A 15619-nucleotide genomic window follows, 5' to 3' on the forward strand; every position below is an offset into this window, starting at 1 on the left:
AATTAATTATTTTATTTTTATTTTTATATTACATCGCAGGAATAAATAAATATGGCCTAAAAATGCTTTGGTACTTTAAAGTCTCGTCGGTCCTCTATGGCCAGACGCTAATCAGCTGATGAGTGTTATAAACAAAGAGCTTTAGTCTGCTAGCTGTTAGTGCCTTGGTGTTGTTGTTTGAAAGTGAAGGTGTTTAGTTTGTTGTGGTGCAGTTTTATAATGTTTAAAGTTGTTATTCATCACTATGGATAGGACATTAAATGAAATAGAAATAGATGAGTGTCTTTTTGAAGATCTACCAGACATTAGTGCCAGCTCAGATGTAAGTGACTGTGAAGATAATGATGATGAAGTTAGGTTAGAACAAACTGACTATTTGGATACAGGAAGAGAAATATCTGTAAGAAATGTAGTTCCTACTCGTAATAAGAATGATCTGCAGTTAACAGAGGCCTCTGTTTCATTTAGGCCCGGTAATACATGTTATAGCGATGAAGAATTGGTAGAAGACCTGAGTCCAATTGGCCTAGGCCTACCAATCATTTCCAATGAGATGGTAGATAAACAACATGAGTTTGTAGAACCTGTAGCCTGCTGTAGCAAAGATACAGATAATAATTTTGATAACATATTTAATGAAGGTATTCTAAACATAGAAAATGAGACACCAGGTTCTGACGATAATAACAAAGAGTCTAATGAAACTTTGGAAGCTAATCAAACTTTGGAAGTTAATGAAACAGGTAGGCCTACTGACAATTGTACCGAGGCTAATGAAACTATCGAAACTAACAATAGTAGGTGTAATGAAACTAGTGCAACTAATAACAAATCCGGAAAAGGCAATTTGAAAAAAAACGCAACCTCTGGAAAAGGCAGGCGTGAAGCTAAGAAGACAACAACCAAACCTAAAGTGACTAAACCTAATAAGACTAAAGCAAACCAAAAGTCTAAAGGTGGCAAACCACACAAAAATGAAGACTCCAATGCGAAGAAAAAGAAAGACGCCCCGGATTATAAATGGAAAAAGAAGGACATGCCTACAACTATTCCACACTATGACGAAAGTGAAGGTAAGCATAAAAAATAACACTTATAGGCTATTTTCTTTATATTATATCTAACTTTTTTTAGCTTATGTATCCTTCAAAATCAGTTTTCAAACACAAACCATACTTAGCAGTTGTTGAGCAACAATTTTCATTTATGTAAGCCTAAGTTATTTATTTTTATATATCTTGCAGTTTATCACTAACATAATAAAATGTACTAGCAAAAACTATTTTTTTGGCTACTCAGTTATGTAAACAAATTAATAAATCCAACAATTAACTTAGGCCTATAATCAGTTGCTAGGCAACAATTTTCATTCTGTCAGAACAATTCAATTTTTTAATACTTTTCAGCACTTTTGTTAGCTAACCCGATGCTAAGAGTTAGTTAGTTGTACCTACTAGTTGTACCGACTGTACAAATGTCTAATGTTTTTGTTTGTTTTCAGGTCTAATGGAAGGACACTTCGAACAATGCAAAACGCCTACTGATGTGTTTCGTGAGTTTGTTGACCAGGAATTGGTAAGCCACATAACTTATCAGTCAAATCTATTTGCGACTCAAAATTGTAAAACACTAAATTTAAAAGAAAATGAACTCCTGGTGTTTATTGGCATAAACTTTCTCATGGGTTATCACCAGTTACCTTCCATAAAACACTACTGGAATACTGCTGATGACTTACATGTCAAGCCTGTTGCAGGAGCCATGACAAGAGGGCGGTTCATGGAAATATTAGCATATCTTCATGTGAACGACAATAGTAAAATTTCTAAAGATAATCCTGACAAATTACACAAGCTAAGGCCTCTTATTGATAAGCTGAATCAAAAGTTCAAGGAAGTTTATAAAGGGACGAGAGAGGTGAGCGTAGATGAATCTATGATTATTTTCAAAGGTCGTAGTACTTTGAAACAGTATAATCCCATGAAACCTATCAAAAGGGGGTACAAACTTTGGTGCCTTGCTGACCAGCATGGTTATACTATGAAATTTCAAGTGTATCAAGGTAAAAATGAAGCCATAGAGGCAGAATATCGTGGAAGCGGTTTGGGTGAGAGAGTCGTTCTGTCATTAACAAAGGAAATATGGGGAACAAATCGAATTGTTGTTTTTGACAACTTTTTTGCCTCGATTCCTTTGATGATAAGGTTAAAAGAGGAGAACACCTTAGCTTGTGCAACGATTCGTAACGACAGGGCAGGTATCCCCAATAACATGAACTCTTGTCTTGAGAGGGGACAGTGGGATTATCGCTACTCGGACACTGATGTGGGTGTTTTCAAGTGGGAGGACAATAAATCTGTCTGGTTGATATCAAATTACCATGGAACAGAACACAGTAGTGTCTTAAGAACCCAAAAAGATGGATCAAAAATTACAGTGAGTTGTCCTCCCGTAGTTAAAGATTATAATAAGTACATGGGAGGGGTAGACCTAGCAGATCGATACCGAGCCCTATACAATGTCGACAGAAAATCCAAAAAGTGGTGGCATAGGCTATTCTGGGGTATATTAGACATTGCCTTTGTCAATGCCTATGTTGTAAATTGTCAGATAAATGGAAAGATGCCAGTTCTAGATTGTAGAAGAATAGTGGCAAATGGACTGATTTCTATGCAAAATCCGAAGCAGAGAAAGAGGTCTTTTGATCTGAACTCATCAAGTGCCACACCAAGCCCTATTTTGAAGAAGAGGAAATCAAGAGATTATTCAGTGCCTAGTGATGTAAGGTTAACCAACAAAGGGATCCACTGGGTGACATTTGACACAAGGAGGGGAAGATGTGAGGTCTGCGCTAAACAGCAAGTTCAATCTCGCCCTTACAGCAAGTGCAGCCACTGCAAAGCGTTTCTTTGTGTGAACGAAAAAAAGAACTGTTTTGCTAAGTTCCACGAAGTATTGCTAGAATAACATAACCAGGGAAAGACTCTACCAATGATAAATTTAATTTAATCTCACTTTTAGAATTTGGTTTACTTTCGCTTTGTGAGACATTCAAGATTTTTTTATGATCTGTAATTAAATATTATCTTGGTAAAGTGTTCTTATTTTATTATTAGGCCTATAACAATCCACAAAAGTAAAATTTTTGCCATTGAGGTCTGTAATTATATCCATTGTCTTAAAATAGTGATATAGTGATATATCTGTTGGAACCAGGTAGGAAAACTACGATCATGCCATAAAGGGCTGACGGTACTTTAAAGTACCGTGTATAAAAAGTATATATGTAAATGAGAAAAAAATTCAAAAAAAAATTTTTTCCTTTAAACAACCTTAGATAATTACAAAAAAAGAGAAAAATATTGTTTTTTAAAATTTTAACACTGCTTGGTCCTCAAAGGGTTTTAATGGATTTGCCCTCTATGTCCTTATATCATGTAATTCATCCACATGTTTCATTAGAAGGGATCACAAGTTTTCAGAAAATGTATCGCGTACGATATTTACGACTTTTATTCGTCGATTCCTTCGAGTAGAATTCTATAGTCCTCCTTCATAAAATTAATATAGATTTATGTTGCATGGAATGAAGTGCTTATTGATATTCAGTACCTAATTGAGTAATATACAGTATCTTTAGCAACTAATCGTATGGGTTTGAGTTGACCAAAAGTTATTATCAGGTGGTTATTTCTACTTCAGTAAATAAATAATATTCAAACTGATCTGACAACGGCACCTGCGTTCCTTTGTGGTATTTAGTGAGTAAAATGTCTCTATTCTCCTTAAAAGTGTGTTAATGCTACGCGAGAAAATCAATTTACTAACAATAATCACACATGTTGTTATGCATAATAGGTTATTTTATAATAACTTTCAGTGGAAAACAACGCGTTACATTTACAAGGTTCAATTATGTTTATCTTGATTTGTTGGCTACTTATCATATAAATAAATGTATACACAATTTAAAAAGAAAATGTGTAGGTATATTTCGAGTTTATTTCTAAACCCATTGTCAGCCTCTGTTAACAACATAAGGTTCAATTAGTTATGAAATCTGGCATTGAATACAATATCCATTGTAATATCCAATGAATGAACTTTAGGAAAACAGTCAACATAATTGAAAACTAATTCAATCTATATACACGTATTTAATGTCTACACGTTAAATTTTATTGTATAAAAGGCGTTGTTAGATTTTCCATCTAAAATAGAAGTAACACATGGACATCGGAAAGTAGTTCATTTGACAGCCGAAGTTTATAACACGTATATACTTACAACATAAAACACCATCCTTGGAAGTTGTAAAACGGTATATTGCCGTCGATATTGAAAATGCTGCCTTATATCAATATTGAAATTTGAGGGTTCCGAGTTGAAGTTGGAAATGTATTTTTATAGTTTTCCGAAATACTCCCATGACTTGCGTTTGCTAAGTAAAATCATGTAAATGTATAAGAATAGGGTGTGAAAGATTATGTGACACCAAAAGAAACATTTTAGAAGACCGCATTTTCATTTATTTATAAACGAGTGTACATCTAATTTATGATTGAAAACTGCATAGAGGAATGTAAGATGTTTTTAAAATGAAATATTTAGTTTGATCGGTTATCTTTACGGTTTGGTCAAAAGGTGCATTTTCTTTTATACTTACCATTTAGTTTGAGAATTTGTATTCTTATCTACTTTTTGTGTGTTTTTTTAATTGTTTTTAATACCTTGGCTCGACGATTGAAGGAAATAGCTCTGAATGATAGTTTGACAGTGATTTGATAGCAAAATTTAATTCTGATTGTGATATTTAAAAAATTTCCTTAATAGTTAAAAACTCGTCACTACGTAACATATTTTCAGTTTTAATGACAACAATGACAGACAACACTTGACTCATACATTTATTTTCATATTCCTTTCTCTGTTTTGAATTTCAATTTTAATAAACTGTAGTTGGAACAACCCGATTGTCTTTCTTTAAATAATTTAAGTAAATTATAAATTGGTTATTCCAGTAGAATAGACTGAAATAATAATCGCAACACTGCAATTTGTTCCTTCCCTGCCTCAGAGCAAAGCATTATAAAACCAAGAAAATTATCTCGACCCTAGTCCTAACTTTCTGCAAATAATATTGTACGAACATGAATTAATTGTTTGAGCGTTAAATAGAATTGCAGTTTATAGTTTAATACTTCATAATTACATAATACCCCCGCCGCAGCAAACCTGCAGACTAAGCGAATTTCCATTCGGCTGATTGGATTTACACTGAAGTGTCTACTTAAAAATATAACATTTATTCCCGATCTAAATAAAATTAGTTTAACAAGTACTAGGTTTGCTGCATCAGGGAGGGTAAAACTGTTTATTTTTTGTAAAATGTAATAGTTAGAAAGAAATAAAAACATTTTCCAAATTTGATCAAAATATGTTAATAAACAAGCAAACTACAACAGTTTACTTATTCTCCATAAGAATAACATGGGAATTTTAAATTTACAATTTTTTGGAATTTTCTCCGTAACTATTAGGCGCATAATAACGCTTCAATATACTAAATTATTTGTTTTTTTAAGCTCTACAAAATGGTTTGGAAAGAAATTGCTAAATTTTATGTTTTTTGGGTCAAAAATGGGAAAAACCTATTTTTACCCCATAAAACCCCTTGTAAACCCCCGTTCCCATGGTCCGATCATGCTGGATCGCGAACTCGTTCAAATAAACGTAGGTTTACACGTTTGTACCAAATTTCATCAAAATCGGATCATTTTTGCTTGATTTATCGTGCTGACGGACACATATATAAATATATATATATATATAAATATATATATGTATATATATATAAATATATATATGTATATATATATATATATATATGAATTTGAACGGATGGTGTTTTTGGCCTCTAGGGACCTCAAAACGAAAAAAAATCGGTCCCGCGTCCAGGTCTTACCATGAGTACTACGATAATAGCTTATTCCCTATATGGGAAATTCGCTAAAACCTTAACCACTGAATAGTGTATAAACCAAACGGGTTGGTTAACGTATTGGCTTAGTGGACTGTGTGGACTTTTATACGACAGGGACTAATTCGATCCCTATCATATTTATAATTATTATTGGGAAGGCTTGGTTTGCTGTCCCTTAAAAACTTCGAGTGTAAAAAAAAAAATCTGCATTAGAAATCTAAGTTAAAGCTCTTAAAGTTTAAAAATTTAACATTTTATGGCCGAGTCTAAATCCTATTTCATGTTAGTGACGTTTGAGTAAACTGATGTTGAGATGTTTTCTCCTTTGTTAGGATTTACTTTGCGTATTCTCTTGATACTTTTGTTGTAATCATACAGGTCACACAGGAAAAATTAATAATAATAATTTTAAAACTAATATATTCACGATATTGAAAGTTGTTTGAATACCAATACTACATAATCTTGACGGAAGTCGAATTAAAATTACATTCGTATCACCAACAATATTATAGATAGATGAAATCCCATGTTTCACCCATCACGTCAATAAACGTCATATCATGCTTCTATATTCACACACAAATGATATAATATCACTCTATCTATCCCTCAGCCAAAGAGGATTCTGAGTAATTGGTCCCTGGTGAATTGTTCATTTGAGGTACGAGTATTTTAGTAAACGAAATGTCATTACGCTACAATTAGAACATATTTGCCATTGTTTAAAGGTATCGTTGGAATAATTATTGGTCGTTCTAGCATATTATGCTTAAATGCAGGTTTAAACATGATTTTAATGAGTATAGGAGTGTGCTATTAGAATAATATTCCTACGAGTATGTTCTGTCTACAATAATGAGTGATAGCATATAGTACAAAATTAGAGTAATTTTGATTACAACTTTATTAATTTAAAATCTAATAAATATATTAATAGTGTTACATGGTGATTTTGTACGGATATTTTGTTGGGATTAAAGATATTTTCAAATATTAAAAAAATATATATTTAATTGTGTTTTTTTTTTATTTAGAAATATTTCAAGATTCAAGATTGCATACTCAGCCAAGAATCATTTAAATAAAGCGTTTAATATAGCCATTTTGTGAGTGCTAATTCGTTAAGATAAGTTTATAATTAACACACTTCTGTAAGAATGAATACTATATCAGCCATATACTTAATCGGGATAAATAGTGTTGTTGACTTAGTCGGGATGGATAGAGTCATTACTGTACCAAAGTTGGACACGAATTCCAAGACAATTTAAATAAAACTAGTGCATGCCTAGTTTAAGCATGGTTGGTTTACCTTTGAGTATAATGAAAGAGTTATTGACCATCTGCAAAATACAATTAAAACCTAGAGGTGCTTATCAAAATGTTTTATATAATGAAAAAAAAATGTTTTAAGCCTTGCAACCATAATTTTATTTTTTACACTATACTGAAGTATGAACCAATTCGTTCACTCTTGAACTCGTTAAAAAATTGAATGGCTTCTTCCAAATCAATACTTTACATAAAGCCTGCAATAGTTCGTAACCCTAAAAGTTTCTTTGCATTCAAACCTTAATTTTTCTAAATTAATCTTGCATTTTCCTCACTTGAATTCTCAGCGTTAATTAAAAAACCGAGAGCTACAACGGACGATTTGGAGCTTGTAATTCCAAGAATTTACTAATATAACTGGACTTTTATTTGACTGGTTGTCTGTTTACACTCATAACGTATGTATACATTTATTAATTAACAAAGTTTAATATACCGTATATCAATTTTGTACTGCTAACCATTATAAAATAAAACCGTTAGACCAGGCAGGGTAGAACTAATTAATTGTCCAGTGGCATTAACCAGGGAATATTGTGCATGAAAAAGTCATATGCATTGTAGGTTTTGTTCCAGTAATACTTCAACATACCTTAAATATCTACTAGAATTAATCTAGGATTTTCCACAAGTTCCGAATCAGTTTCTCATTATATTCTCTTGCTTTAGATTTGTATTAGACTATTTCACTAATAGATGTTTTATTAGACATAATACAAAAAAGCTAATATGACATCAAATGGTTTGAAACTGTAATTTAAAAGTCTTATCTTTATAATAATGATTGATAATCACGAATTGAAATATTCGGGCTGAAGAAGATTTCCAGTAGCATTATCAACCCAATTTCAAAACACGCATTACAATTGTTATTATTTACAAATATTTTTCATGTCATCTATGAAGTGTAAATACTGTAGATATTTTAAGAAACAAAAAATTAACTTTTTTGTTAGTGGACATTAATATTTATCAAAAAACCTGTTAAGAAATCGTTGTAGGCTTATTTGTGTTTTTTTTTATCACAAAACAATCATAGAGTTAAATCAAACGTTTCGGTATTTTCTTATGCTATAGTCAATTATTAAATAAAAAAATGAAACAAGGGTCTAAGCTATTTGTCTTATTAATTAACACATTTGTTGTTAAGAAACGATATATACAAATACTTTGATCATTAAAGGCTACAAAATTTTCACAATTAAACCATAAAAGGTTATGATTACGAATTTCATTTAGTTTTTAACTTCTAACTGTAAATTTTAGCTAACTATTATAAAGGTATGCAAATAAAATTTAAGTATAAATTTGAAATAAGATAAGATGGAATGTAATTCTCGTGGCTGGGATGAGAAGCTCGTCAGTGGTATTCAATCTGAGGGTGAATATTGGGGTATCAAAGAGCAGCCCCGAGCATTTACATGATATGTAGAATTTCTCAATTCACTACGGTATACTCTAGCAAATCATACTTGGCTTTACACCATAACCTACAAACGTAACCTTACTTGAACATTTTTTAAATGAAAAAAAATTGTGTTTCAAAATTTAAATAGTGAAAAATAATTAAGAAAAGATAATTACTAGCAAATATAATTTACAGCAACGTCACAGTAATTAGTTATATTATTTTATACCATGGATAGGTTTGCATTTGAATTTTAAGTGTCCCATAATAGCTAGAGTTTATATATAGTTCATAGCTATCCACAGGAAGAACCCAGGTAACTCATGAGTATGAAAAGTATGATAAAAGGAGTGAACAAATTGATAGCAGAGCCTCATTTAAAATATATAATTGGCATACACTTGTTTGCAAACCTGTTGTTCTTTTTTTGGTCTTACTTAGCCATGAACATCCTAATTTCAATAAACTAATAAGAATAAATACCATTTTAAAACTTTAGAATATGTGACCTGTTTAAACATATGTATTACGATTATGAAGACTACCTGTATCAGCTTAGGCTATAAAATTTGTGTTGGTGCTAAAAGTAAGAGAATAGGACGAGAAGCAAAAGAGATTCAACATAAATTACTGAATTCATTATGTAAACTGGAGGTTAGTTGGGGCTCATTACGTGAGAGCAGATTGTGATAATTTATCGTCACCAGATAAAATCAAAAATTATCTCCAAGCATGGTAAATATTTTATGAATGACTTATTTTTAAATTCCCACCTTTTTAGACAAGCTTTCATACATACCAACAATGAGTAAGTTTATAAGTAAGACTATTATTGCTAGCTTGAGAATTCTTTTGATAGACTTTTTATAACGATTATCTACTTTTGGATATCACTTATTGGTAGCATGCAATGATTTTAGAGACGACTCGGAATTTAATAAATTATGAAGCTAATGACCGTGGAATGTCATGTTAGTTTTAAGTACGCACGTATAGTTTGCAGTTTTATTGTAAATTAAATAAATTAAGAATTAATAATGGAAAGATCAAAAAGGAAGATTAGGAATATCAAATCAATAAAGAAGAGACAAGCTAAAACGTATTTTCATATGCTTGAATGAACACTTAATAATAAACCCTATGTAAACTAAAGTCATATTTGATTCATTATATATATGGACGTTTGAAAAATTGTTATTATTTGCCGCAATTTTGATAAAAGTGATTAAAATATCATTAAAAAACTGGTAATTTTTTGTGGTACCCAAATGCTAACTGTAATTTAAACAAACTTTTAAGCATAGGCTATACATTTTCTCCGCTTATTTATATTAAGCAAAGAAACATATAACAAGAATGATTGTGTATTTTTGATTACATGTAAACTTTTCTACTCTGTTTATAGTTGGTTAATTGCCCATGTCATTTTTTTACTTTACCTATCCAAGAGAAAAATGCCAGGATAATAAAAAAAAACAAATAACAAAAACAATTAACAACCAAATAAACAAATAACAAAATAACAGGATAATCAAGATTTATAATCGTCCAAAGAAAGATATTAATAGGTAAGGGGTACTTGTCAGGCCTTTTTACGCTATCTAAGAATTTTTATTTAACATGATATTTTGATTTATTTTCACAAACGTTTACATTATCGTTAAGTACTCTGAAAAATACTCTTATAGAGTAAAAGTATCCAACTGTGTAAACAGTTTTGTATTGAAAATTGTGTAGAAACATATATTAAGGAATAAGACGATTTATTACCATCAGCAGGCTGGCAGAATACAAAAGAAATCTTTTGACGGTAACGAATATTGAATGTGCTCCTTATATTTTTGTATTATGTATTCCGCTTTCATAAACTCAAGAGCTAATAAATATTATTTTTACTATAAGGAAAATATTAGTTGAATCAAAACTAAAACTAATAATTGGATATGATATTGAAACAAAATGTTATGATCGTCACTTTCTTTTACAGATTGGTTCTAACTTAAAAGGAAATATAACATATTTTAAAAATATAAAACTTTTTTTATTAAAAATCAAATTAATGAATGTTTATTGATTTAAATTTGTTCGACAGTGCAAGTTTTCATGCACGTTTCCGATTCTATTTTTTTCGTAACATTTATAATGTTATATACTTCTTGAACAGCAATTGATGATAATTACAAAATCAACTATTATATTGAAATCACTCTATTAAATTAGTTTATTCTTTTATTTTATAGCTTTCATTCCGTAGAATTTTACTTTTAAGTAATTGTGAAAATGTAAATATTTTATCAAGTTCAACTTAGCTTTTGCTACTCTTTAAGGTTTTAAGGAGACTCAGGGTCTTATAAAACTATATAATTCAAAATAATACATTTTTTACTGAGACTTAGTAATAATTATAATCCACGTACTTTATTTCCCACTTCATATATATTTTCCAATAAAACTTTAAGTACATTCCATTGGTAAATAAATAAGTACATAAATTGCCTTGACCTTATAAAATTTAACAAATTATATATTCATATAAACATAAAGAGCTAGGTGGTTTTAGAGGTTATAGTATATAGTAATTCCATAAGGTAAGAATAATCTTATACCACCCTAAGAAAAGTTTGAATACCGTTGTCTATATTTGACTATGATATTTTTTATGAAAGACTTTTAATAATTCAGCTAGTTCTGGTCACCAACAGATCTACAAAATTGTATCTCAATCTAATCTAAACTAATCCTTTACTTGTAATTAGGTTGGTAAAATATCTTTTAATTTCCTGTATCAATAAAATGCTGATGTCCTGATATTTTATACATATTTTTAATTGGTCAAGATTTTAAGCCCAAAGTGAGACCACGCGCCCTCAAGCAAAAGAGGGCTTCAAAAATGCTGACACAGGCCTTACATCTCAAGATTGGTGTTATAAATAGCAACTGCTTGGTCTCAAGGTCCTTGAGAAAGTTTCCTGATTTACTTAATATAAATGTATAAATACTGACTTCACTTCATGACGAAACTAGTGAAATTTAATACACTTTCTTAAATTTTTTAACCCTAGTTATATTGGCTTATGTAATATGTAAATAGTAAGACAATCTATAAACAGTTTATACTGTATAATTTTTCTTATAGTAATCGAAAAATATAAAAAACTAAACAAGTTACTGGAAACAATTATTGAATCTTAATTTTTAAAATATAAATTGTATATTGATAATTCCTTCCCTATATACCTCAACGCTTTAAGATTATGACTTTAAGGAATAAACGATGAATATGGCAGAGGCTTGGATATCATTTAAAAATAAAAGACTACGAAATATAAGAGCTTATACAGACCCAATTTCATATTCTGCGAAGTGAAAAAGATTTAAGGAAACCGAATCCAATTTAAAAAAATCCCCCTGTCACAGTAAACAAGCAGAAGCGAGTTTCCATTTGCCTAATTTGATTTTCACTTATACCTAGTTATTTAGGGTTTCCTTAAATTTGCATTCTTCTATAATAGGTCATTAGGTACTGGAATCACTCCTAGAAATTTTATATTAATCCTTTCTTGGAATAAATGCAATTATTGGACGGATTATTTTAACTCTTCGAGATTGGAGAAACACATGTTGTGTCTTATTTACAAAACATTCCATAATAACACTAAATCTAATAGATAACTATGCAACGACGGATAACAGCTGATCGGCAATGAAGTCAAGAATACAGGGATACACAAATATGAGGTTTTTAGTCAATGTGTCTCACAGTACTTTTAATTCGGGATCCACGTTAAACACATCCTGTATTCATTTTATTAGTTTTTTATCACGAAAAATAAACATTTTGATTCCTAGCAACAATATTATCTTAATAAACATACTGATAGTAGTTATAACGAAACTACTAAATGGTAAATGCTACACTCCCTTTTGAATACAATTCCAGACCAAACTGCCCGCGTCTGACCACATTAAACATTCTTGCTTTGTTCTGTGACTTTGTAGTAATGTGCCTTCCTTACCAAACATATCTCCTTTCTTTGTATTTTTACTTTACACAGCGATGCTGTAGTTTTAATAAATTTCATTATTCAATTTTTGAGAGCAGCTCTTTAATAAATCATAGTATGGTATGTTTTGTTAAAGTCCATTAGAAAATATGATTAAATAATGGCAAACATATGAAACAGAGCTAATATTTTTGGACGTTATTTGTTTCGAGATAAAATGTTGGACATTACTTTGACAAAATGGTTGTTTCATTAGGTAATTTTACTGTTAAATAAATATTATTTTATGTACGGTATAGTATTATGGAAATAATTAACTATGTATAATGTATCGATTATACATTATAATCAAAGTATCCAAGTGTATACGCCTAAAGTATCAAAATACGGTACAGTATTGGTAAGAATATAAAATAGAAGTAGTTTAGCTTATAATTCTAGATGTATAGCAAAATATACTGCACATTAGATGAATTCAATGATATAAATGAAAATATGAACACCTCAAGGTAGTAGTTTCCAAGTATTTATATTGAAGATATCCAAGTATAAAATTAAATACATTCTCAAAACGTACGTTGGAGATATTTTAAGATGTTTGGTTCCATGCATCCAATGAGTAATGTACCTTCAAATATACTCCGGAGGTACTCAAAGATACTGTATCAATCACTGGAAGGTTGATTACGTCTATTCAAGGCTCTGATTCAAGATCACACCACACATGATACGTCAAACATTGATTACTTTTATATCGTATGTGTCTATGATTTGTACCTTTAATGAGCTCCTCAGTACTTGCCAACTGCAAGAATAATTTGTCGTATTGAAGTAATACTATAATTACATTATTTTAAACTTAAAACTTACTATAAAGATACTTTATAGTTATAGTCGGGACCACGTAAGTTTGCAGTTGGTGGCAGCCCATCACAAGACAAGGCTAGTGCGACGTTGCCACATCGTTCGTTGACAACACTAATTAAAATGTACTAAGCAATATTTTCAAATCAGCTGGTAACACCATTGGAGATTTGGAGATTATTAGAGATTTGGCAACACCGCACGGTTCTCATTGGCTCATTCAAAACCATATGGTAAATAGGCTCCTCCCTCAACTGCAAACTTACGTGGTGCCGACTGTAGTATTTTCTTTGTTGCTTTTTAAAGATGCAGACCAAAATTAAGTAGAGGTGGATTTTCTTGACTTATCTTCAATAAGATTCACTTAAGTAATACTTAAATCAAATAGATGTTTGTACAACAATACTTTCAAATGTCAGTTTTGTATTAACATAAGAGGAAAAGAGACAGAATTTGTTTTTCAATTCCTTAAGAGTCCTTAGGATTTAGTTGTTCTAGCTCATAAAACATTAACAAAACTACAGAGATAACTTCTAATCCCACAGTGCCCTAGATATTTCAATTACAATCCCTCTGGTATTAAACAAATATTTTGATATGGTAAATAACCCTTCAGCGACTAATTGAAATTAACATTGCTGTTAAGGTGGGAAAATCCCAAAATTACCGTCAGCTGAGAAGGACTCCCTTTGTAAACGATTACAAAACTACTACAAAAAAGTCTAATCTCACAGTGCCCTAGATTTAAATCACTTCCCCTCTATCTCCTTATACTCTTTAATAACTCTAATACTCTTCAGCAGCTGTTTGAAATTAATCCAAGATGGTTACCTGCCTCCAAGGACTTTTAACATAGAAATAAAATAAAAACATATTTTACCTTGGGAAAACCCCAAACAATTTTCGTAGTCATGTTCTGCCTTACAAGCTGTTAAAATCTATTTTAAAATCAACGAAATCTTGCTATATACCCAGTAATAATTATTATATAAGCATAAATAGAACATATATAGAACATTTGTGTTAACATATGTGTTGATAATAGAAACAGAGTAATGAAAAATTGGCCTCACGTTGGTTAATCCATAGTGTACTATCTATTAATCGAAAATAAAATATAAACTATTCAGCTATCACACATATAATTTAGTTTAGATCTAATATGGTTTTAAGCCTCACAGAACATGTTATATTAGTTTCAGAAAAAAAACCTCAAGAAAAACGAATAGCACTTTTATTAAGAAAGTTGATTCGTGTGGAAAAACCAAAGGAAACTTGTGAAACAGGTTTACACAAGTTTAGAAGCTATTTATTTGGTGTTATTTGACGACAAAAGGAGTGCGTAGTTTCGGTTTGAAACATATTAATTAAGATTTGACAAGTATTACAGCTATGTTATAATACGCACCTTCTATATTTCATTGATTATAAATTGTATTAGGTTGATTGGGTTTTGGAACAAAACTTATTATCATTAATAACTTCAAATGTGATGTGGCTTATGTAATATATAGAACGAATAAGCTATTTATTTATTTATAGCTATTTATGCTTTGATGAAATAAATTTTATATATATATTGACTAAAATATATGTAAGATATTTAATAAAATATTTAGGTATTGACTCACAGTTGTAATATTTTATGACTCGTTATTTCGTTTGTAATACTTTAGTTAAAAATATATAATAATTATTTTTTATAAAAAAAAACTAAGAACAATCTAAAGGAAATGTTATATACCGATAAGCTGGTTCACTAGATGGTGAATAGTTGTTATAAAATGTTATACAAGAGATTAATTACTTAAATGAGGTAATTAATGAAACTTTATAGATACTGAATCATATACTTAAAAATTAAATACAAAACGTTTACGTGCTAGCCCAATTATACATTTTGTGATCGGAATGCGAAAACCACCACAGATAATATATGCTATGTATTCCTAACTACATTACGAGCTATAAAACCTGATTATGCATACAAAAGAGCATAGAGTGGTGGGTAGGCGAATCTGCATA

The 15619-nt window shown here is 30.5% G+C and overlaps 2 protein-coding genes across 3 annotated transcripts in view; both read left to right on the plus strand.

Moving 5' to 3' along the window:
- LOC128988175 (gamma-aminobutyric acid type B receptor subunit 2-like) overlaps positions 1-15619 on the plus strand; it is a 279704-nt gene that overhangs the window by 223692 nt on the left and 40393 nt on the right. The gene's annotated exons all lie outside the window — the stretch shown is intronic.
- On the plus strand, positions 400-3110 carry LOC128988176 (uncharacterized). Its single transcript, XM_054409415.1, has 3 exons — positions 400-1073; positions 1502-1575; positions 2630-3110. The coding sequence occupies exons 1-3, from the start codon at positions 554-556 to the stop codon at positions 2633-2635; spliced, it is 600 nt and encodes a 199-aa protein (XP_054265390.1). The 5' UTR covers positions 400-553; the 3' UTR covers positions 2636-3110.

This window comes from Macrosteles quadrilineatus, unplaced genomic scaffold, assembly GCF_028750875.1.
Source record: "Macrosteles quadrilineatus isolate MER2022 unplaced genomic scaffold, UCM_ALF_1.0 Scaffold_2__2_contigs__length_208266976, whole genome shotgun sequence".
NCBI classification, from domain to species: domain Eukaryota; kingdom Metazoa; phylum Arthropoda; class Insecta; order Hemiptera; family Cicadellidae; genus Macrosteles; species Macrosteles quadrilineatus.

Excerpts from the sequence above, each read along its gene's own strand:
- LOC128988176 (XM_054409415.1), top strand. The coding sequence starts at position 554 with ATGGTAGATAAACAACATGAGTTTGTAGAACCTGTAGCCTGCTGTAGC. Across the intron at positions 1,074-1,501 it reads ACACTATGACGAAAGTGAAG|GTCTAATGGAAGGACACTTC; the intron begins GTAAGCATAAAA and ends GTTTGTTTTCAG.